The sequence below is a fragment of the Apodemus sylvaticus genome, chromosome 5 (assembly GCF_947179515.1).
Source record: "Apodemus sylvaticus chromosome 5, mApoSyl1.1, whole genome shotgun sequence".
Taxonomy (NCBI): domain Eukaryota; kingdom Metazoa; phylum Chordata; class Mammalia; order Rodentia; family Muridae; genus Apodemus; species Apodemus sylvaticus.
Window position 1 is genome coordinate 41,615,609 of NC_067476.1, and position 19,765 is coordinate 41,635,373.

Genomic DNA, 19,765 nt, shown 5'->3' on the forward strand with positions numbered 1-19,765 from the left:
TCAAAGAATAATGCCAGCATTTCAAAAGAGACTTAAGAAATTTTGGGACTCTTCGTTTACTTATTAATTTGGAGGTAGGCTCTTACTCAATATCTCTGCTTGGCCAAAACTAATTATGCACCCCAGGCTTCTACGATTTTCCAAGTGTTGCGCTTAAAGGTGAGAGCGGAATGTGATCCTACTCTGTGTGTGTTGCGCTTGTAATCCTACTTTAGCACAGAGTGGGGGGAAAAAAGTTAAAATGACCACCAAGTTCCACTTCGTGGCTGGTAGTTTGTAATTGGTCCCTGTAGTGTAGCATGAGGGCGTGGCACCATTAGGAGGCGTGGCTTTGCTGGAGGAAGTATGTCACTGTTGGGGTGGGCTTTGAGGTATCATATGCTCTAGTGTGGCACAACTGCTTCGTGTTGATCAAGATGTAGAACTCCCAGCTCCTTCTCCAGCCCCATGTCTACCCGCATGCTGCCATGCTTCCCACCATGATGATAATGAACCTGTAAGCCAGCCCCAATGAAATGTTTTGTAAGAGTTGCTGTGGTCATAGTGTCTCTTCACAGCAGTAAGAACTCTAAGCACTAAGAACTCACACTTTTAATCCCAGAATTCAGGAGACAGAGGCAGGCTGATCTTTGAGTTGAAGACCAGCCTGGTCTACAAAACGAGTTCCAGGCCAGTCAGGACTATACAAGAGATCCTGTCTCACAAGCAAAAACCAAAAAAAGCAAAACAAAACAAAACAAAACAAAAAAACCCAAAAAACCCAAACACTAATAAAGATTTAATATAAAAGGCCCTAAAACTTAGCTAAGAAATACAGTTCTCATGTGAACACTCCCAATACTAGGGAGGAAAAGGTGGAGGAATCTCTGGCAGTTTGAGGCCGGCCTGATCTGCATAACTTATTATAGGCCAGGCTGGTGGTGGTTCTGCTTTTCTGTTTGTTTTTGAGATGGCTTCTCCCTACACAACCCAGGCTAGCCACTGCCTGATGTAATAATCTTCCTGCCTTAGCTTCCACAGTCCTGTGGAAACTGGACAGATTGTTCATGGAGATAATTAATAATGGTGCCCATCTTGCCATGTTACCTCATGGTTCGTTTTTAATGTTTAAATTGTATTGCTTAGGGCCTAAGATAGCTCAGAGATAGCTCAGTGGCTAAGCTTGTGTACTGCTACAGAGCAGCCAGGTTCTATTCCCAGCACCCACGTCTAGTGGCTCACAGTGGATTGTAACTCCAGCTCTGCAGATGTACCTGTATTGATACCCGCCCCCACCACATGATTAATACAAATAAATCCTATGTCTTAAAGTGCATAGGTTGTATATGTAGAGATAAGATATTCGGTGGCTCATCATTCACTATAGCTAAGGTGTTTTGGTGAAGAACTGAAAGTTGGACTTGGATTTGTCTAAAACAAAGTTAAATCGTGTTAAAAGAACAACATTTTAAAGTTATGATCTTTTAGTCTCACCTGTTGGATTTGGGACGTTCATCCCACCCCCTAAGATCTTTATAATAAAAACATTGCAATTCTAGTTAAAAAGCTGGGTTTTAACTTCAGGGACTGGATCCATCTTCTTTTTATACTTGCTATATAAATAGTATACCTAGTCCCTACATTCTGAATCATTTGAAGATCAGGAACAGGAAGCCTTTTTGTGCCTTTTTGGTTTTCAGTGTTACCGCAGTGCTCTTGTGATGATTCGGGACTAGCCATGAACCTTGCCTGAGTGTGCACCGAATCTGCTTGTGATGAGTTTACTGTAGTGTTGCTGCTCTTACTGAAGAATCCATACTTTTGCTTTGGGATCCTCAGCTGCCAACAAAAGCATTAGATTGAATGATCTTTATCAACCTTAAAAGAGCTGTAACCATAAAGATGGTTGCATGCAGTAAATGCACAGTGGCAGCATTTACCTAGGATATTCTGTCCAGGTTCTGTTAGACATTTTGGATGTATTGTGACAGCAGACTTAGCAGGGTTGTGTATTTTATAGATGAACTTTAGCATCTGGCTCCAGAACAAAATAACTTGTTCTACATAATACAGTAGGTAGATGATGCTGTCTGGATTCAAATCTAAGTTGATTGACTCTAGAGGCATTTTTTACTTTATATTACAGTTTTTCTGTATGGTAGTACTTAGCAAATATTTTGCTTAGAAGTTGTAATTAGTGACAATGTGGTAGATAGCTGTATTTCTTGTAAGACTAAATTTTCAGTCTTCTACATGGAGCTTGGAGTGGAATCCTGTTTTTTAATATTTAAAATACTGATTCACTGATTGGTGTTTGTGAGGGAGGGGAGGGAGACAGACACAGGTAGAGAAAGTGGGTTTGGGAAGGGGAGAAAAACCAGTCTGACCTGCTGGCCTCTAGAAGTCAGTTCAGTACTTCAGCCACTTGGGTTCTGGGGCTCAAACTAACACATGAGGCTAAGAAGCAAGCCCTTCAATTGCTAAGCCACCTTGCTGGTGGCTCTCAGTCTTGCAATTCCAGTACTCCTGAGGCAGAGGTGACAGGATTGCTGCACACATGAGGCCGGCCTGCGCTAGCAAGGTCCTGGCTGGTGAGACCCTGTTTCAATAAAACCCAAAAGGTGGGGGAAAAATCCTACTTAAAGAGTTACATTTAGTTTTAATTCTAGTTCTGATTGTACTGGAAAAAATAGGGACAAAGTTCCTGTCTTCTACAAATCAGAGAATAGAGTAATTGAATGTAGATATACAGTGAGATCCCGAATATGAAGTAGTTTGAAAGGATTTACTATTGGTTTGAGAATATTATTATTTATGTAGAGGAATGGGGAGTAAACCAGTAAAGCAGTGCTTCATGACTTTAAATAAAGTTCAGGTGTTTTTGATATCTTAGTATCCCTAGGAAATGTTTGGAAGGTTGAAAAAAATGTAAATTAATTCAACTTTGAAGGATCTGCTTTTTAGGCAGCCATTGTTCCATGTAGTGCCTATAAATATTTGAGAACTGATTTAAAGCTAACATGAACATGATATAAAAATAATTACATTTTAGTCAGCTGTTACCCTGAGAGATTAAGTGGCAAGTTATCAACCTTCAAGTAGATACTTGTTTTATACTCTTTGCTAATAGGGGTTCTGAATATTGCTATGTATGTGATGTTATACTGGGTATGTAAAACACTTCGTATTGTGGTAAGAAATGTGTTAAGAGAAGTTATATCAGGGGTAGAGAGAGAAGGGGCTCAGTGCTTAACAGCACTTGTAAGAGCCACAGGACTGAGGTTCAGCTCCCAGCACTCACATGTCCATTCACAAACGTTTGCACCCCTGTTCAGGAGGATCTGGCACCCTTTTCTGGTCCTCAAGGGGTACCAGGTATTCATATGGTACGCATACATGCATGCAGGCAAAATACACACACAAAACAAAATAGATTAAAGAATATACCAAAGCGAATATTATGACACTCGGTTTTTTGATAGGTGGGAACTTAGGATCTGGAAACCTTTTGCATTGCTTCTGTTTCTGAGAATTGAAGGTGTTTTCTTTTAGTTAGGTGCTTATGGCTCATGCCTTTGGTGGCAGAGGCAGGCAGGTCTTTGTGAGTTTTAGGCTTAGCCTGGTCTACAGAGTGAGATCAAGAACAGCCAGGACTACACAGAGAAACCCTGTCTCAAACCCTACCCACCAAAAAACCCCCAAAACAACAACAAAAACAACAAAATTCTTACTTCTCTTTTATGTTACTGTGTACAGTTTAACTCGTGAACCTTTTTTGCTGAATTCTGAAAATGTATGCCCCTGTCTCCAATATGATGGATTTATTTCTGTGAATATACCTGGTGTTCTGAGGCCTTCTAAGTGGCTTCAGAGTGAGAAAGAAGGGTGGCCATTCTAGGATGGTGAGTGCTGACTATAGAAGTAGCATTCATTGCTTGTGTTATGCCTGTGGTTGTGTTAAGTGTTTTTTCTATGTGCATTGATTTATTTATTCTAAACAGCTGTGTGAAACAGACATTCTCTTTATTCTCTTTGTGAATGAGAAAATTGAGAAGTAATGTCTGAAGAATGAGTATCAGAGCCTATACTTGAGGATTTTTTGGCAGTCCTGAGGATTACCTGCAGGGTAACAGCATTTACCCCCGTATGCTAAGGAAAGTAGTAGTCATTATTTAACTCATCCCAGTGGGCTGTTTGTGTTTCTTGCACCTCTAGATGATCTTATTAATGACTTAATGATATGAAATAAAGATTGGGAGAATTACATTTGAGATGTTAGTGAATTAATTGTACATGTAGCATACGTAAGTGCTTATTTTGTATTTTTCTGATTTTGAAAGTCTAGGTAACTCAGATGAACAGCGTCCTTTGAGTGTAGCTAATTGCTCACTGTTTTACATGCGTGAACCCTTGGAATATATGTCTCTTGTGAAGATGAATTCTGTATTTCAAATACCTTGATAGGAACTGGAGGTATAGTTCAGTAATAGAATGCTTGCTCTCATGGACAAGTCCTAAGTGCAGTGGGCTGTCCTCAGGACTGCCAAAAAAATCCTCAAGTGTAGGTACATTTCTAGTAGGCCCTGTTTTTTTGTTTTGTTGTGTGTGTGTGGGGGGGTGGAGTGGGGGTGCGTAAAATAGACCTGGTAAAATGTATCATTTTAACTTTTTGGTATGTAGTTCTGCAGTGTTTAGTATATTTGCTTTGTTGAATCACCATATTATTGCCAACCATTTCCAGAGCTTTTCATCTTCCCACTTGTAATACTTTTTAAAAAAACATTGATAGCTCATGATTTTGTTGAATGGAGGCGAGCCATCATATTTGCTTCGATTGAAAACATTTTTATTTTTAGATTTATAAATACCAATTAGAATTGACAAATGGGCTTACATGAAATCAAAAAGCTTCTATACAGCAAAAAACAAAACAAAAAAACTTAACAGTGAACAGATAGCCTGCAGAACAGGAGAAAATCTTAGCCAGCTCTACTTTAGGCAGAGGGGTTAATGTAGAATATATAAAGAACTACAAAAACTAAACAGCAAATAATCCAAACCACACCCCCCACACACATATGGTATACACACACATAAATAGATGTTTGTTAAAAAGCTGCCAGTCAACAAATGGACTCATGAGTTGAAAGAGTGTTTCTTGAAAGAAGAAACACAAATGGTCAATAGAAATTTTTTTTTTAAAGTTTTGTGGATTTGGTTTTGTTTTTTTTTTTTGTTTTTTTTTTTTTTTTTTGAGACTGGGTTTCTCTGTATAGCCCTGGCTGTCCTGGAACTCACTGTAGAGTTCAAGGCTGGCCTCGAACTCAGAAATCCGCCTGCCTCTGCCTCCCAAATGCTGGGATTACAAACGTGTGCCACCACCTCCCGGCTTCAATAGCTATTTTTAAGTTTCCATCACTTTAGCCACCAGAGAAACAACAAAGTAAAGCTTCTCTAAAATTCCACCTCTTCCCAGGCTGAATGACTAGCACATGAGTACACATGCTGATGAGAGTGCTGGGGAAGCGAAAGGTGGAAACTTGGCACTGCTGGTGGGAGTCAGACTGGTGTGACCTTTCTGGAACTCTTATGAGTATTTTGTTTGTTTGTTTGTTTTGTTTTGTTTTGTTTTGGTTTTGGTTTTTTGGATTTGGTTTTTTGGAGACAGGGTTTCTCTGTGTAGCCCTGGTTGTCCTGGAACTCACTCTGTAGACCAGGCTGGCCTCGAACTCAGAAATCCACCTGCCTCTGCCTCCCAGAGTGCTGGGATTACAGGCGTGCACCACCACCGCCCGGCTGAGTTTTTGTTTTTTAGAAACAAAATGGAATTAGCACAAGACCTAGCTTTGCTACTCCTGGGTATATAGCCAAAGAATCCTGTGGCCTATCATGGGATACTTGCATAGCCATGTTCATTGCTTCTGTGTTGACAGTAACAAGGAAATGGAGCTAATTTTTCCATCCACCAATCAATGAGTAAATGGACAATGGAAATGTGGGCCATGTAATGTGATTTTATTGAATTGTAAAGAAAAGTGAAATTGTGAAATTTGGAAGAAAATGGATGAAACTGGGAAACAGTACATTGAGGTCACCTATGCTCATCAAGACAAATATCACGTGTTCTCTCTCATATGCTGATCCTGTCTTCTAATTTTTATAAATAAGTATTTGTGTGATATTGAGTATGGGTAGAGATGAGGAAAGTTTACAGGGGTGTATTAAAGGGAGAAACAGCTTTTAAAAAGGAGAAATGAGTGTAACCACAAATACAGCATGAGGGTGGAATGGTGTAAGGTGGGAGGGGACATGGAGATGGGGAAAAGGAGTGGCGATGGGTGAGGGTAAGGTTTGAATAGGTTATTTTGTGTTTCACTCAAGTGGAATCACATGATGTCTCTATTGCTGTAATAAAAGTACCCCAACAAAAGCAACTTGTGGGAGAAATGAATCACTGTTATCTTACAAATCCAGCTGTTAGTCCATCCTCATTTTGAAGAAGTCAGGGTAGGAATTTGAAGCAGGTAGTTCCTTTACATCGACAGTAACAGAGTAAGGAGTGAGAGTATGCCTAGTACTCTGCTAGTTTTCTCTGTTCTTAACAGTCTAGGGTCCCAAACCAGGTAATGGTATCACCCAGTTTCTGGCTCCGTCTTGCCATATAAATAAAGGCAATCAAGACAGTCAAGACAGTCAGTTCTTTACAGGCCAGCCTGATCTAGATAATCACTCTTCTCAACTCAAGTGATTCTAGGTTGTGTCAACTTAGAAGTTAAAGCCATTACATATGTCACCTTTTAGGTCTGGCTTCCTACTACTCCATCCCTTCCCCCCCCCCCTCTCTCTCTTCCTTCTTCCTTTCTTCTTGTGCTACGGATTGAACTCAGGTCTTTTTATACACCTAGGCAAGCACTCAGTGGCTGGGCTACATTTCCAGCCTTTACATAATGTTTTCAGGTTTGGCCAAATTGTAATATACATGTGTCATAATTTTGTTCCTTTTTATAGCCACATAATATTCAATGCATTCTATTATATATGATAGAATTTGTTTATTCAACACTTGGTGGTCATTTGGACTGTTTCCATATTTTGACTATTATGAATCCCAATGCTATGCACATACATGTATGTGTCTTGTTTTAAAGACCTGTCTTAAATACTTTGTAGCATATTTCAAGGAATAGAATTGGTAGACCATATAGTAATTCTGTGTTTAAATTTTTGAACAACTGCCAAATTGTTAGAACTCTTTGGTTCATAAGTTTGAAAAAGTAAGGATATTGTTGTCTCAAGATTCTTAGTCTCAGATTATCTTTATAGAAATGCTTCCCAGTTGAGTGATTTTGCCCTTCAAAGGGACATTTAGCAATATCTGGAGACATTTTTTATTGTCACGTTAGTTATTTCTGCTAACATATACTGTATAGAGGTCAGAGATACTGCTAAACACTCTGTTATACACCAGGCAGCCCCCACATGGTTCTGAATGTCAGTAGTACCAGACTTAATATTCTGATCCATGGCTTGAAATTTGCTCTTATTATTAAATGCAAAATTGTTTGCTACTTTGCACTTGTGATCACTTGTGATCTGCAATAAAATGGAACTTTTTTTTTCCTCTTAGTGTTTATTCCTTTGCGATTATGAGTGGAAAATCTAAAGTTCTAAATTCTGAAGTGTGTCTAGAGAGGGAAGGAGAAAAGCAGAGAGAGTTACCGTGTTTTGTTGTGGGTTTTGACAGAATTTCACTGTTTTAGATAGGCTTCAAACTCAGCTTCTTATTGAAAGCTTTGAGTAACACTGTAGAAATTAAAAGATGATAGTGTTGCTCTGATACTATCCCTCTTTACATTTTATAACTCTTAGCACTTTACATGTTCATATTATTTTCATTATATTTGTGAATAATTAAATGATGAACTAATTGCAGGGATCATAAATGCCCAAGTTTTCAAGATAAAAGAAAAATAACACTAGTAGGATCCTATATGCACAAGCATAGAAATTTGTATTGAACCAATATATTTTATAATAAAGTGATTTTTAAACTTTTTAAAAATATAAGTAAATATTATTCTTTAAGAGACCTCAAGGAATACTGAAAGCTATAAAATGTCAGTCTTCAGAGTCTGTAGAAAAAGCACAGTTCATAAACACAAGGTGAATCATAAACACTTGATGCATAATACCTGCTTAGGTAGTAAATAAGTCTATGCTCTCGAGATAATTATTAAAACTGGGTTTTAGAGCTGACTATGTAAGAGTGTTTGCCTAGCATGGGTGGCACCCTGAGTCCAGTCTCCAGCAATGGGGAAACCGTGACTTATGTTTCATTTGCAGGATTTTGCTTCTTTAGGGGAGGAGGAGTGGCTAATAAAATGTTCTCAATTCTCAAAATAATTAAGTACCTTTCTTTTTTAGGAGAGAGAGGAAAGAAAACTACTTGTGAAAAATTGTATCTGCCAGAATTAGCAAGAATTGGAGTTAATAAGAAATTTGTCAGATTCAACAAATTGAAGTTTAACACCATAAGAATTACAGTTACCGAACAGGTGAGGTTTAAGAATGTATTTTATCTGTATCTGTTGTTTTAGGATTTGATAGATACTATGTAAATGTATTATTTTTTTAACAGGCATCAAATTATGAATATGTGTGATAACCAGATTTTAGAAGTTGAGTGATTTAGAATATTTATCAATATATTTCATTTCCAAATGTTAGTATTTTTATAAAATGTGTTCATTTTAAGTGTTTTAATTTGTTAAATATCTTTTCCTGTTTGCTCAGACATCTAATTTTGTGAAAAACACAAATTTGACCTGCCAGATTTTCTTTCCCTCTGCTCCCCACATCGCTCATGTATATTCACAGCATCTGGAGTCTGAGTAATGTCATCAGAAACAGCGCAGGGAAAGAGAAAACTAACACAGCTGGGAGCTGACTTTGGCCTAGAATGAATGTATGGATATGTGCATATATGTGTATGTACTCTGAAGTGTATGCTGCCACCTCCATTGATTCTTTATGAACTTAAAATGGTCCAAAATAATTTCTCTTCTTTAGAAATATATTTTAGAGAAAATAATCTTTAATATTTTAAAAAATACAGGGTTGTCTAAAAGGGATTGTATTGAATGACTGAGTTGAGGAACTTGATGGATATGTTATTTGTAATTATAATTAGGCAGATAAGTATGGTTGTGAAGATTAGATTTTGCCTGAAATACCAAATTTTCTTGCCTTTTCATTTATACAGATGAATTAATTCATCTGTTGTGAATCTCATAAACATGTTGTGTGAAAGAAAAAGTCAGACCAAAAAAAAAAAAAATCTATGATTCTGTTTTTATTCAGTTTGAAAACAGCAGAACTATTTTGTACTGTTAGAATCCAGAATCCCACCTATCTGGAGTGGTGGAGTCTGGAAGGGGCATGAGAGGAATTTCATGTGGCTTCTTGATGCAGGTGATGGTTACATCAGCCAGTGTGCTGTCCAGGTCTTTATCTTTGTGTGTGCTATTCTGTATGCAGACTTCAAGTTTTTAATGTTACAATTGTCAAAGTTGTTACCAATTGATTCAGCAAACATAATTGGACAGAATTGTAATAATTTAAGTATGTTATTTAGGTCTAGTTTGCAGTCTTTCTAATTGATAAAGCATGAGCAAAAATTCCTAATCTCTTAGCATTTAGATTATAATTTGTGATGATCTAAATTATACACTTAGGAAGAAGACACATTTTAAGGCTCAGTAATAGTTTTAAAGTTAAATTGTTTTCATTTTTCTTTTCTTTTCTTTCTTTTTTTTTTTTCTTTTTTTTGTTTCTTGGTTTTTGTTTTTTTTCGAGACAGGGTTTCTCTGTGTAGCCCTGGCTGTCCTGGAACTCACTTTGTAGACCAGGCTGGCCTCGAACTCCACCTGCCTCTCTGCTTCCCAAGTGCTGGGATTAAAGGCATGCGCCACCACCGCCAGCCCCTTGTTTTCATTTTTACATGCTTAGTTGCACTGTTCTTTGTATGAATAATTTGGTTCCTTGTTCTGTAGCAGAGGCCATGTGAGTACACCTGCCATTTCTTTCCTTTATTTCTTTTGTGAGCTTCTCATGTTTATGAGTATCTTCTTTAGTTATTCCAGATGCTGATGATAAACTGATGTCTCAAAGTTGTAATAATTAACTCTGAAATTGTGATTGAGAATAGCAGCTGTGAAGGGATGTGTAGCTCTACAAAGTCTGATATAAGTGTATCTGTGTGGGCTCTAGAACACTATCTCAATTCATTTTATGTTTATAGTATTTTCTTTTAATATAATGAGTTCATTTTTAAAAAGCCTTTGATGCTAATTCAGAGATCTGTAATCTACTTACAATGTCTTTCACATGTAGTTTTGATGATAACTGACAAGCTGTAAGTTAATTAGCACAGCACTTACTAATGAGGATGTTAAAATTTAATTTAAAAGTGTAGATTTTTATTTGTACACTCTGAACAAATTGAAGGGAATTCAATCATACATATGATAAGCATTCTAGGCACTTTCCCCCTATCCAGGTGTTTTATTAGATAACAATAAGAAAATATAATTAACTTAAGGATAGCAAAGTTTTGAAAGTATGCTAAGATTGCTTGTCTTTAAAACTGGGGATAACCCAAAACCAAAGCAGTAAAATAAGGTCTGTTAATTAGCATGGAAGACAGCTTCTTGAATTAATATGTGGTGTTAATTAACAGGAAGTCTGATGTTGTGTTGTAATTACCACCAATATTTTTGACATACTGAGTGACTGAAGGTGAATTATATAGATAGCAATTGAGTAAACACTTTTGTACTTAGGAACATTTTCCTTTGTTTCTGTTTTCTAGAAATATGGACAGACTTCTTAGACTTGGAGGAGGTATGCCTGGACTGGGCCAGGTTAGTATGCAGACGGTTTCTTAGTGTGTAAACAACAATCTTTTATGTAGTTATCTTAAGACAAAGAACCAACATATCACCTTATGGTAAGAGGCATATCTTATTGGTGGTTGCTAAATTGCAACATGAAGTAACACTGGAAAGATTTTTATCCTTTTCTCCTGGGAATAAGAATTTTAGATGTTTAGTTGTTTGGTTTAAAGTGTTGAGATATGTGAGCTTATAAAGTTTCTTTTTCAAAAGAAAATCAAAAAAAGAACTTAAAACATGATATTCTTGAGTTTATAATGTAAACTTTTTATGTTATACATGAAAAATATAATATGGTATAATTTTTTAGTACTCCTGAAAATCAATCTGTATGCAATCTTAACTAAATTTCTGCTAGTAATTATTTGTACATGGATGAATTGATAATAGCTACTTTTTTCCTTTCAAGTTTGATTATTTTTACGGTTTTTTATACTGTTTATTAGAACTCAGTGATTTGTCAATTGTTTCACTATTATTTACTGTGTCCATTCCTATTGGGTATTGATATCTAGGTAGGACTGTCAGAAAGCCATGTGCTTGCTCTCAGCTAAGGAATTTCATTTGTGCTGTGTTGAGGATCTTTCACACACACTAAGAAAGTGCTCTACCTCTGCTCGACATGCCCGCTGACTAGCCTCTTCAAGTTTGATCCTATTTCTGCTTCTCTGTTTCCTTAATTAATGGGAGTGTTACCAGGCACCATTCTCTCCCTGCAGCTTTAGTCTATTAGTTACCAGCTTTCCCTCTTTTCCTATGTTACTATCAGGATTTGGTCTTTTTTCCTTTAAATTAAAGTGTATTTAGAGGAAGAAATACAGTTTCGAGACTTAATAAATGTTTTGTGTGTGTGTGTCTATGTGTGTTTTAAAAGCACACCTATAAGAATCTTGATTAGTCTTGTCATGATTTGTCACTGAGAATTCCTTTTAGAAAGGTGCCATCTTTTTGTGATTCTCTGTTTTATGCTGCTGCAGGCTTACTTTTCATTTTTGTTAGTTTTGAACATTTCTTATGCTTATTACTAGCCAGTTTCATCATGGTACTTCCTTTTCTTTGATGATGTAATTCATTCTTTGTCATGGAGATACTACAAATTTATGTGCAAATTAAGTCATTGCCTTAGCAAAATTTTTAACTGAAGTTGAATCATATCTGAATACCAAATTAACTTTCCTTAATTAGTAGATATAATATTTATCTTGTAAATCTGTTCTGAAAATTTGCTGTATGTGAAATAATGGCCGCAGACTGAGATACCCGTTTCACAGTGACCTCTGCATGCCTTTGGAGAATATGGGAAACTCCAGTAATCTCTCCTGTTTCCAATTTATTTGCTAGTCTCAGGATCCTCAGTTTGTGTGTTTGTTAGAACTTTAATATGTGTTATTTAAGAACATACTATTTCATATATTTTTCCTTCTCCAGTTAGATGGCAAGTTCTCAGAAGAATAATGTGTAGAGTTCTTATTTTTGTGGTATCTTTTTAAAAACACTAGATGATCAGTTCTTTTGTTTCTCTTTTAAATTTTACTTTTGCAAGTCAGTGTGCTCACCAGCTTGAAAGTTCCACGTGCTTCAGTAGGCCCTGAGTATCAGGATCTTTATTCAGATCTCATTACCTGGGCTGCTTGAGTCTGCCACTGACCTACACTGAGCCCAGTCTACAGCTATTTTTTCCTTCCTCAAAACGGATCAATCCAACATCCCTCCCATATTTGTTTGGTCTTTAAGTGGCTAGCTGATGCCATCTACAAGTCATTAAAGAACTACTTACTTATCATAGTAAACACCACCTTTAGGGAAGTCCAAAGATTTTTTTCTTTGAGGCTTTGTGCCAAGAACTCAAAGAGCAAATTAAATAACCAGGATTTGTTTTCATACTTTGTCTAATTATTTGTATGGAAATAATTCAGAATTTCATTTGAATGTTGTTGAATTCTTATTTAATGCTAGTTGTTTGTTTTGCTATGGTATTGGGGATTGAGCCCCGGGCCTCTGGTGTGACAAATGTACTACCACTGAGTTACATCACCAGTTGTGGTACTGATGGTTTTCTTCTTCCCTGCCAAGAAAAATGATTGCGTATTAGGCTTCTGGACAGAGACCATATGAGTTTTGCTCTATGCTGTTATTGTTAATTATGTTTTTCTTTTTCTTTTCTTTTCTTTTTTTTCTTTTTTTTTTTTTTTTGAGACAGAGTTTCTCTAATAGCTCTGTCTTGGGACTCTCTTTGTAGACCAGGCTGGCATTGAATTCTGAGATCTGCTAGCATCTGCTGACCCCCACCCCAACCCCCGAGTGCTGGAATTAAAGGCATGCAAATCTACGCCTGCCTGTTTTAAATGGAAGAGTTCACAGAAATAATATAGGAATTTCAATCATGAATACTGGTGGTTCACTGTTTTTTAATTACTTGACCTTGATTATTTTTTTAACTATTGTGTATTGTGACAAGAATAATAATTAGTTTTGGGCTGGCGGTGGTGGCGCATGCCTTTAATCCCAGCACTTGGGAGGCAGAGGCAGGCGGATTTCTGAGTTTGAGGCCAGTCTGGTCTACAGAGTGAGTTCCAGGACAGCCAGGGCTACACAGAGAAACCCTGCCTCAAAAATGACAAAATCCAAAACCAACCAAACAAAAAAGAATAATTAGTTTCTGAGCATGCTAGTGATTGACTGTATGGATACTATTACTTTTGTATAGATACTTGTTTGGATGCTTTTTCTTTCCTAAGGCTAATCCTTACATATTATCAGAGGATCTGACCTCTTGTAAGGCTCTTTATATGTGTATTGTAATGTATGTATTATATGTATGTGTGTGAGTGTGCACACTTGAGGTCAACAGTGAATATCTTCTGTTGCTCTATTCTCTCATATATAATATATACTTTATTTTGGCAGTTGTATATATGTAGTCTAGTTACTCTCATTCCCTCACATTCATGTCTTTATGTTTGTTTGTGAACAACTAAGTTTAACCAGGCGCATCTATGTGACAACCATAGGATCAAACTATGGTTGGAGCCTGATGGGTTCATCTGTGGGGACAGAAGTGAAGACAATGACTGGTAATTCAGCTGTTGAATTCACTAGCATCCAGTAATTCCTCAGGGTGTGACTCCCTCTCTGATCCATGCTTGATTTGATGAGGCCCAGTATAGGCACCTAAAACTGCTGTGATGTCATGATTACAGTGGTTGGGTTGTGCTCAGAATATAGCATTCTGCAGTCTATCTCTGTCTTCCACCTCATAGATTCTTTTGTCCCATCTTCTGCTATGTTTTCTGAGCCTTAACAGGGCTGGTATAGATATCCTGCCATAGCAGTCATTTATCTGTGTGCTCACTGTAGGTCATTGTAAAGGAAGCATACCTGGGGTAGCATTTTTGGATTCTGTGGTATGGGTTAGGGGTTTGGTAGAGAGAGTTTGGAGTCCAGCCCTATTTAGAAAAAAATGTTTGAAGTTTTCTTTTTATTTTCTGTATATGGGTGGTTTGCCTGTAGGAATGTGTGTGGACCATGGGTGTGTAGTGCCATTGGAGACCAGAAGAGGTTATCTGCTGGGTAGGTGCTGGGAACCAAACCAACCTTATAATTGCTGACTTCCCCCTCCCCACATCTGGGAAGGGTTCTTTTACCGAGCCTGGTAGCCCATCAGTTGACTTTTAGGCTAGCTGGCAAGTAAGCCCTGGGTCTCCTGACTCTTTCCAGTGTACTGTTCGGGGCATGTGCTCCCATCTCTGGTTTTGTACACATGTGATGCAGAACTGAGGTAAGAGGATGATTTTAAAGAAACAATGTCTTCCAGACACAACAGGATTGATGCTCATATGAACTTGAGACTGACTGTGCCAGCGCTCACAAAACCCCTACAAAGTTTTTGTAAAGCCAGACTCAGGCCCAGCACTAAGTGGGGATGTAAGTAGACTCTGGGTCCCAAGAAGTTACCTGCAGTTGATATCCAGCAGTGTTACTGGGTATATCAAACACACTTCAGGGTATGCCCATGCCCCACAACCAGGGGCAGACGACGACGACGACGACGACGACGACGACGACGACGACAGTGTCTTTTGCTATACAGAAGCTTTTCAGCTTCATGAGGTCCCATTTATTATTTATTGTTCTTAGTGCCAGTGCTTTTAGAGTCCTCTTTTCCTGTAGCAGTGAGTTCAAGACTGTTCCCCACTTCTCTTCTAAAAATAATCAGTTTGGGGCAACTGGTCTTATGTTGAGGTCCTTTGATCCATTTGGAGTTGAGTTTTATTTAGGGTGATAGATACGGATCTATTTTCATTCTTTTACATTTGCTGTCCAGAAATAGACTTTATATTTATGGAAATTATATAATATAGGTGGGGTTACTAGTGAAGTGGAAGTAAAGTCAGTAAATGCTGTTGAATTAAGTGGCTTTCAGCATGGGAAAATGAAAATTAGATCCCATTCTTATATATGCACAAAGTATTTTTCAGGTGGTTGAACCATCTACACAGGAAACCAGCCTTTATAGTTTTGGACAGTATACCTATTAGACAATTATCAGCTCAAACCAAAGTAGACATTGTTAGGAATGGGGAATTGGAGCATTTGTACCTTTACAGAGATTGAGAAATTATGTAGCTGTTGTAAAAAAAAAACAGTGTGGTGGGTCTTTAGAACATTAAAGGTAGAATTTCCACATAATAAAACAGTCCTGCTTCTTGTTATGGGACCAAAGAATTGACAGCAAGACTACAACACATTGAATAATAGTGTTTAAAGCAATGTTTATATAACAGCTAAAAGACGGCAACAATCCCAATGTCCACCAGCAGTTGAATGGGTAAATGGGGTGTGGCTTTTGTTTGCATCATGGACCCATGTAATCAGCCTGAAAGGAATGCACTTGTGGTATATGCTGTAAGATAGGTTTACTAAGACCTGGCCTTGTAGAGCAGGGTGACAAATCCACTGCCTTTGCCCTCGGAGCACTGGGATCAAAGGTGTGTGCCACCGTGACTGGTAAACTCATATTTTAAGTGAAACAAAGCCAGACCTAAAAAGTCATTTTGTTAAATCCTTGCACCCTTAGGACAGGGCAGCACAGTTGACTGCCTTAGGGTAGTATTTCTAGAAAAAAAAAATTATTTTATTTTTTGTGAGTTAGGGTATGTAGCCCTGGCTGCCCTAGACTCTATGTAAACCAGACTGATGTTGAACTCACAGAGATTCACCTGCTTCTACTTCCTCATTGCTATGATTAAAAGTGGTGTGTACCACTATGCCTGATTAGCTGTATGACTGATTCTTTCCCAAAAAGACAGATAGACTCAACATTTAAAGACTAGCAGTAAAGGAAAAAAAAATACTGCACATTTAGCTGATCTACAAATCATTAAGAACTACAGAAAACAAGTGAGAAAAACACATTTTTTATTTGTAAGTTTAGAATGGCCAACATAAATATGATAAGAAACTTAGTGTCAGTAAATCAGAGAAATGGCAAGCACAATTAGTTTTGTGGTTTTCATAAAAGATGTCAGTGTCTCAGATTGGCCTGGAACTCACTGTCCTCCTCCTCTGTGTCTTTGGTCCTGGGACTTTAGTCAAATATTATCATTTGTAGTGGTTTGAATGAGAATGGCCCCCTCATATATTTGAATACTTGTCCCATATTTGGTAGAAGTGCTTGGGGAAGATTAGGAGGTGTGGCCTTATTGGAGGAAATGTGTCTTTGAGGTTTCAAAAGCCCATGCCCCTCCCTCCTCCACCTCTTAGTGGTTGTCTTAACATATAAGCTCAGTAACTGCTCATGTGCCGTGCCGGCCATACTTCCTGTCATGATGGTCAGGGACTCTAACCTTCTGGAGACATGAGCTTCCAAATTAAATGTTTTCTTTTCTAAATTGCTTTGGTCATGGTGTTTTGTCACACCAATAAAAATATAACTAACTCGATATCCATAGCAGTTTTAATTTTTTAAAAGAAGTCTTTTGTGTTGTATGGTAATTCAAATATAAAGGAAAAGGTTCTCATAAAAGCTGTTTTCTCTTATTGGAAGAGTGATGGATATGGAGTAGGAGGAGTTATTAAGGTTGTAATTCAGTGCTTAGAACATCAATTAGCGGGCTTATGGGACTGTTGGGGGAGGGGGAACCAGGAGAGGGAAAGCCATTTGGAATGTAAACAAAGAATATAGAAAATTAAAAATTAAAAAAAAAGAACATCAATTAGCAAATATCTTTTAAAAGAACACATTGTATAGGAACTAAAAATGGTTTAAGTCACTTTGGCATATCTAGTAAAGCTGAAAATACCCAAACTTATGTGATTCAGCAAGTACAATTTTTCACTGTAGAGATTCTTAAAACATGTATATCAAGGAACACTAGAAATATTGACAAACTGACAAATGTCTATTTGGGGCAAATGTATGAGGCAGTATTATGTAGGAGTGAAAATGAACTAGAATCTGTATATAAATATGCACAGTAGCCCTTATAAACATAGTACAAGAAAAATTAAGGTTGTTTAAAAACAGTAGTACTTTTCAAGCAGACAGCACTGAGTAAAGTACTACGGTTTCTATGGAAACACTCAGCTTTACCACATCCTACATTGACAGTAATGTTTTTTGTTTTCTGTTTGAGGTAGGGTCTCCTTGTGTAGCCTAGGCTGGTTCACGATTCTGAGTGTTGTGATTACAGGTGTGTGCTATGATGTTTCCAGCATGTTTTCCTGTTGAACAACTTACTGGCACACACTGGGCCTTTCGTCTTAAATTTGCATACTGAGCTTCTAAGTTTTCAGTTCATGTCATCATTTAAGACAGTTTTGTTTTCATCATACCTATTTAAAACCTGAGCACACAGGATAGGTTCTTCGTTACCACACACCTTCAAGGCTCTTGCTGGGATGTTGTCTATGTTAAGTGTTCTAAAAGCGTCCTATTGAGCAGTGTGCAGTGGCCTTCCCAAGGCTGCCTTTGGTATTACATCTTAACCTGCGCCCAGTGCTTACACAAGCCTTTCCCTCTATGAGAGAGAAAGCTGTGAGTGAGGGGAGCACTGGGGGACATGAACAGGCAGTTAATGGTGACAACAGCCTTCCTTTCCTCTTACTCTGGCCTTGTATCTACCCCCTTTTTATTAGAGTATATTCTTGCCCAGCTTGTCTCCCTGTTTATCAGTTCTTTATTTCTCTCTATATTGTAAACACTAGAGCTTGAATAGTTGGAAGGAAAATGCTTTAAAAAGTTGTGTTAAGAGGGCTGGAGAGAGTGCTTAAGAGTCCTTGCTGCTTCCAGAAGACCCCCGTTTACCAGCACTCACCCAGCTCTAAGGGATCCAACACCCTCCCCCTTTTAGCCTTCATGCACACTGGAGCACACATCTCTCTCTCACACAAATATAATAAAGCATTTTTTTAAAAAGAGCTGGTATGTGGCTTTCATCCCACTACTAGGAGGCAGAGGCAGGAAGACCTTTGTGAATTGAGGCCAGCCTGGTCTACATAGTAAGTTCCAGATCAGTCAGGGCTGTTACATAGAGAAACCCTCTCTCAAAAATAAAACAACAAAAACAAAATTTAGACAGAGACACATTGTGGTAGAGTCAGGGGTTAGCTCAGTAATGGAGCACTTAACAGACAGCATAGTTCCCTAGGGTTGACCACCAGGACTGCCAACAAGACTAAATAGTAAAAATAGCTAAATCCAGCTGTTGTAAAGTGTCCCACTCTATTTTGCAGAAAAGCAAATGTCTTATACCTTTGAGAAACTACTTAAAATGTATTCTGTTTCCATTATAACTGTCACTCTATAGAGTTGGTTTTAATTTAGTATGTTCCTTCTTCCCTGTTTCTGATTATCTTTTCTCTCCCATGTGTAGATTCTGCTTACTGTACACATTTACTGTTTCCTACTTCATAGACTCAAAGGGGCCCCTAGATATTTTATTGCTGATTTGCTACAGTGCTCTAGCGTGAAGGTTTTTGGTTTGATCTATAAAAACTGTAGTCACATAGACAGTAGGTACTTGGAATTATGAGGCATTGCTCATGGGATTTAGAGCAAGTGTGTGGGTCCTGAAAAACAATCTACTTAAATGTTGAACATTTTGCCAAGATTCCTGTCTAGAACTTAACAGAGCTGTGTCAGATGAGCACAGGGATAGTAGTATATTAGGTGTTCTGATGTGAGAGTTTTCTGTTCAGTCTTTTCACTCATTCTTCATACCAATCTTGCAAAGGTAGAGATAATTATTCCCATATTATGGGTTGAGTCATATACTAGTAGGAAGTGTGGTTGCAGGTCTTTCAGATGCCAAAACCTATGCTGTGTCAATGGTTAATGTTTCCTTAGGTGGATAAACTGTATTGTTGTTACAGCCTATATGCCTCAAAAGTTAATTAAAATTGAAGTACTCATAATTTATACTGCAAAATGTAGATGTTTTTAAAACTTTTAGAAAATGTGTTTGAAAGGGTTATTCTTGGGTTTAATGGTTAATACTGCTGCTCAAGCTGCCTTTAGTTCCCCACACCCACACCAGACTGCTGAGATCACTAGTCACTGCAGTTCAGGGGGCTCTGGCCTCTGTGTAACCTGAACTCACACCCCATGCCCTCACACAGTCACAAAGCTACAATAATGAACCTAAGTCCTAAAAATAGAAAGGAGGGAGCTCTTTTTTATTTTGGCACGGAATATTTGATTTCTATGATAGGAATACTTAAATCATGAGAATTTTATTTTATTTCCTGTGGTAATGTGTACATAGGCTTGTTGATTAGGCTGAAGTAACAAATAGTACAACTTTTAAAAAATATTTGCATTTTTGACTCCTAGA

General features: G+C 37.8%; 1 protein-coding gene across 1 annotated transcript in view; it reads left to right on the forward strand.

Annotated features, from left to right (window-relative positions):
- Nucleotides 1-19,765, forward strand: part of Psmd14 (proteasome 26S subunit, non-ATPase 14) — an 87,864-nt gene that overhangs the window by 820 nt on the left and 67,279 nt on the right. Inside the window, exons 2-3 of the mRNA XM_052182568.1 lie at nucleotides 8,404-8,534; nucleotides 10,850-10,901. Coding sequence (XP_052038528.1) covers nucleotides 10,854-10,901 — 48 coding nt within the window. The 5' untranslated portion in view covers nucleotides 8,404-8,534; nucleotides 10,850-10,853. The remainder of the gene's footprint in view (nucleotides 1-8,403; nucleotides 8,535-10,849; nucleotides 10,902-19,765) is intronic.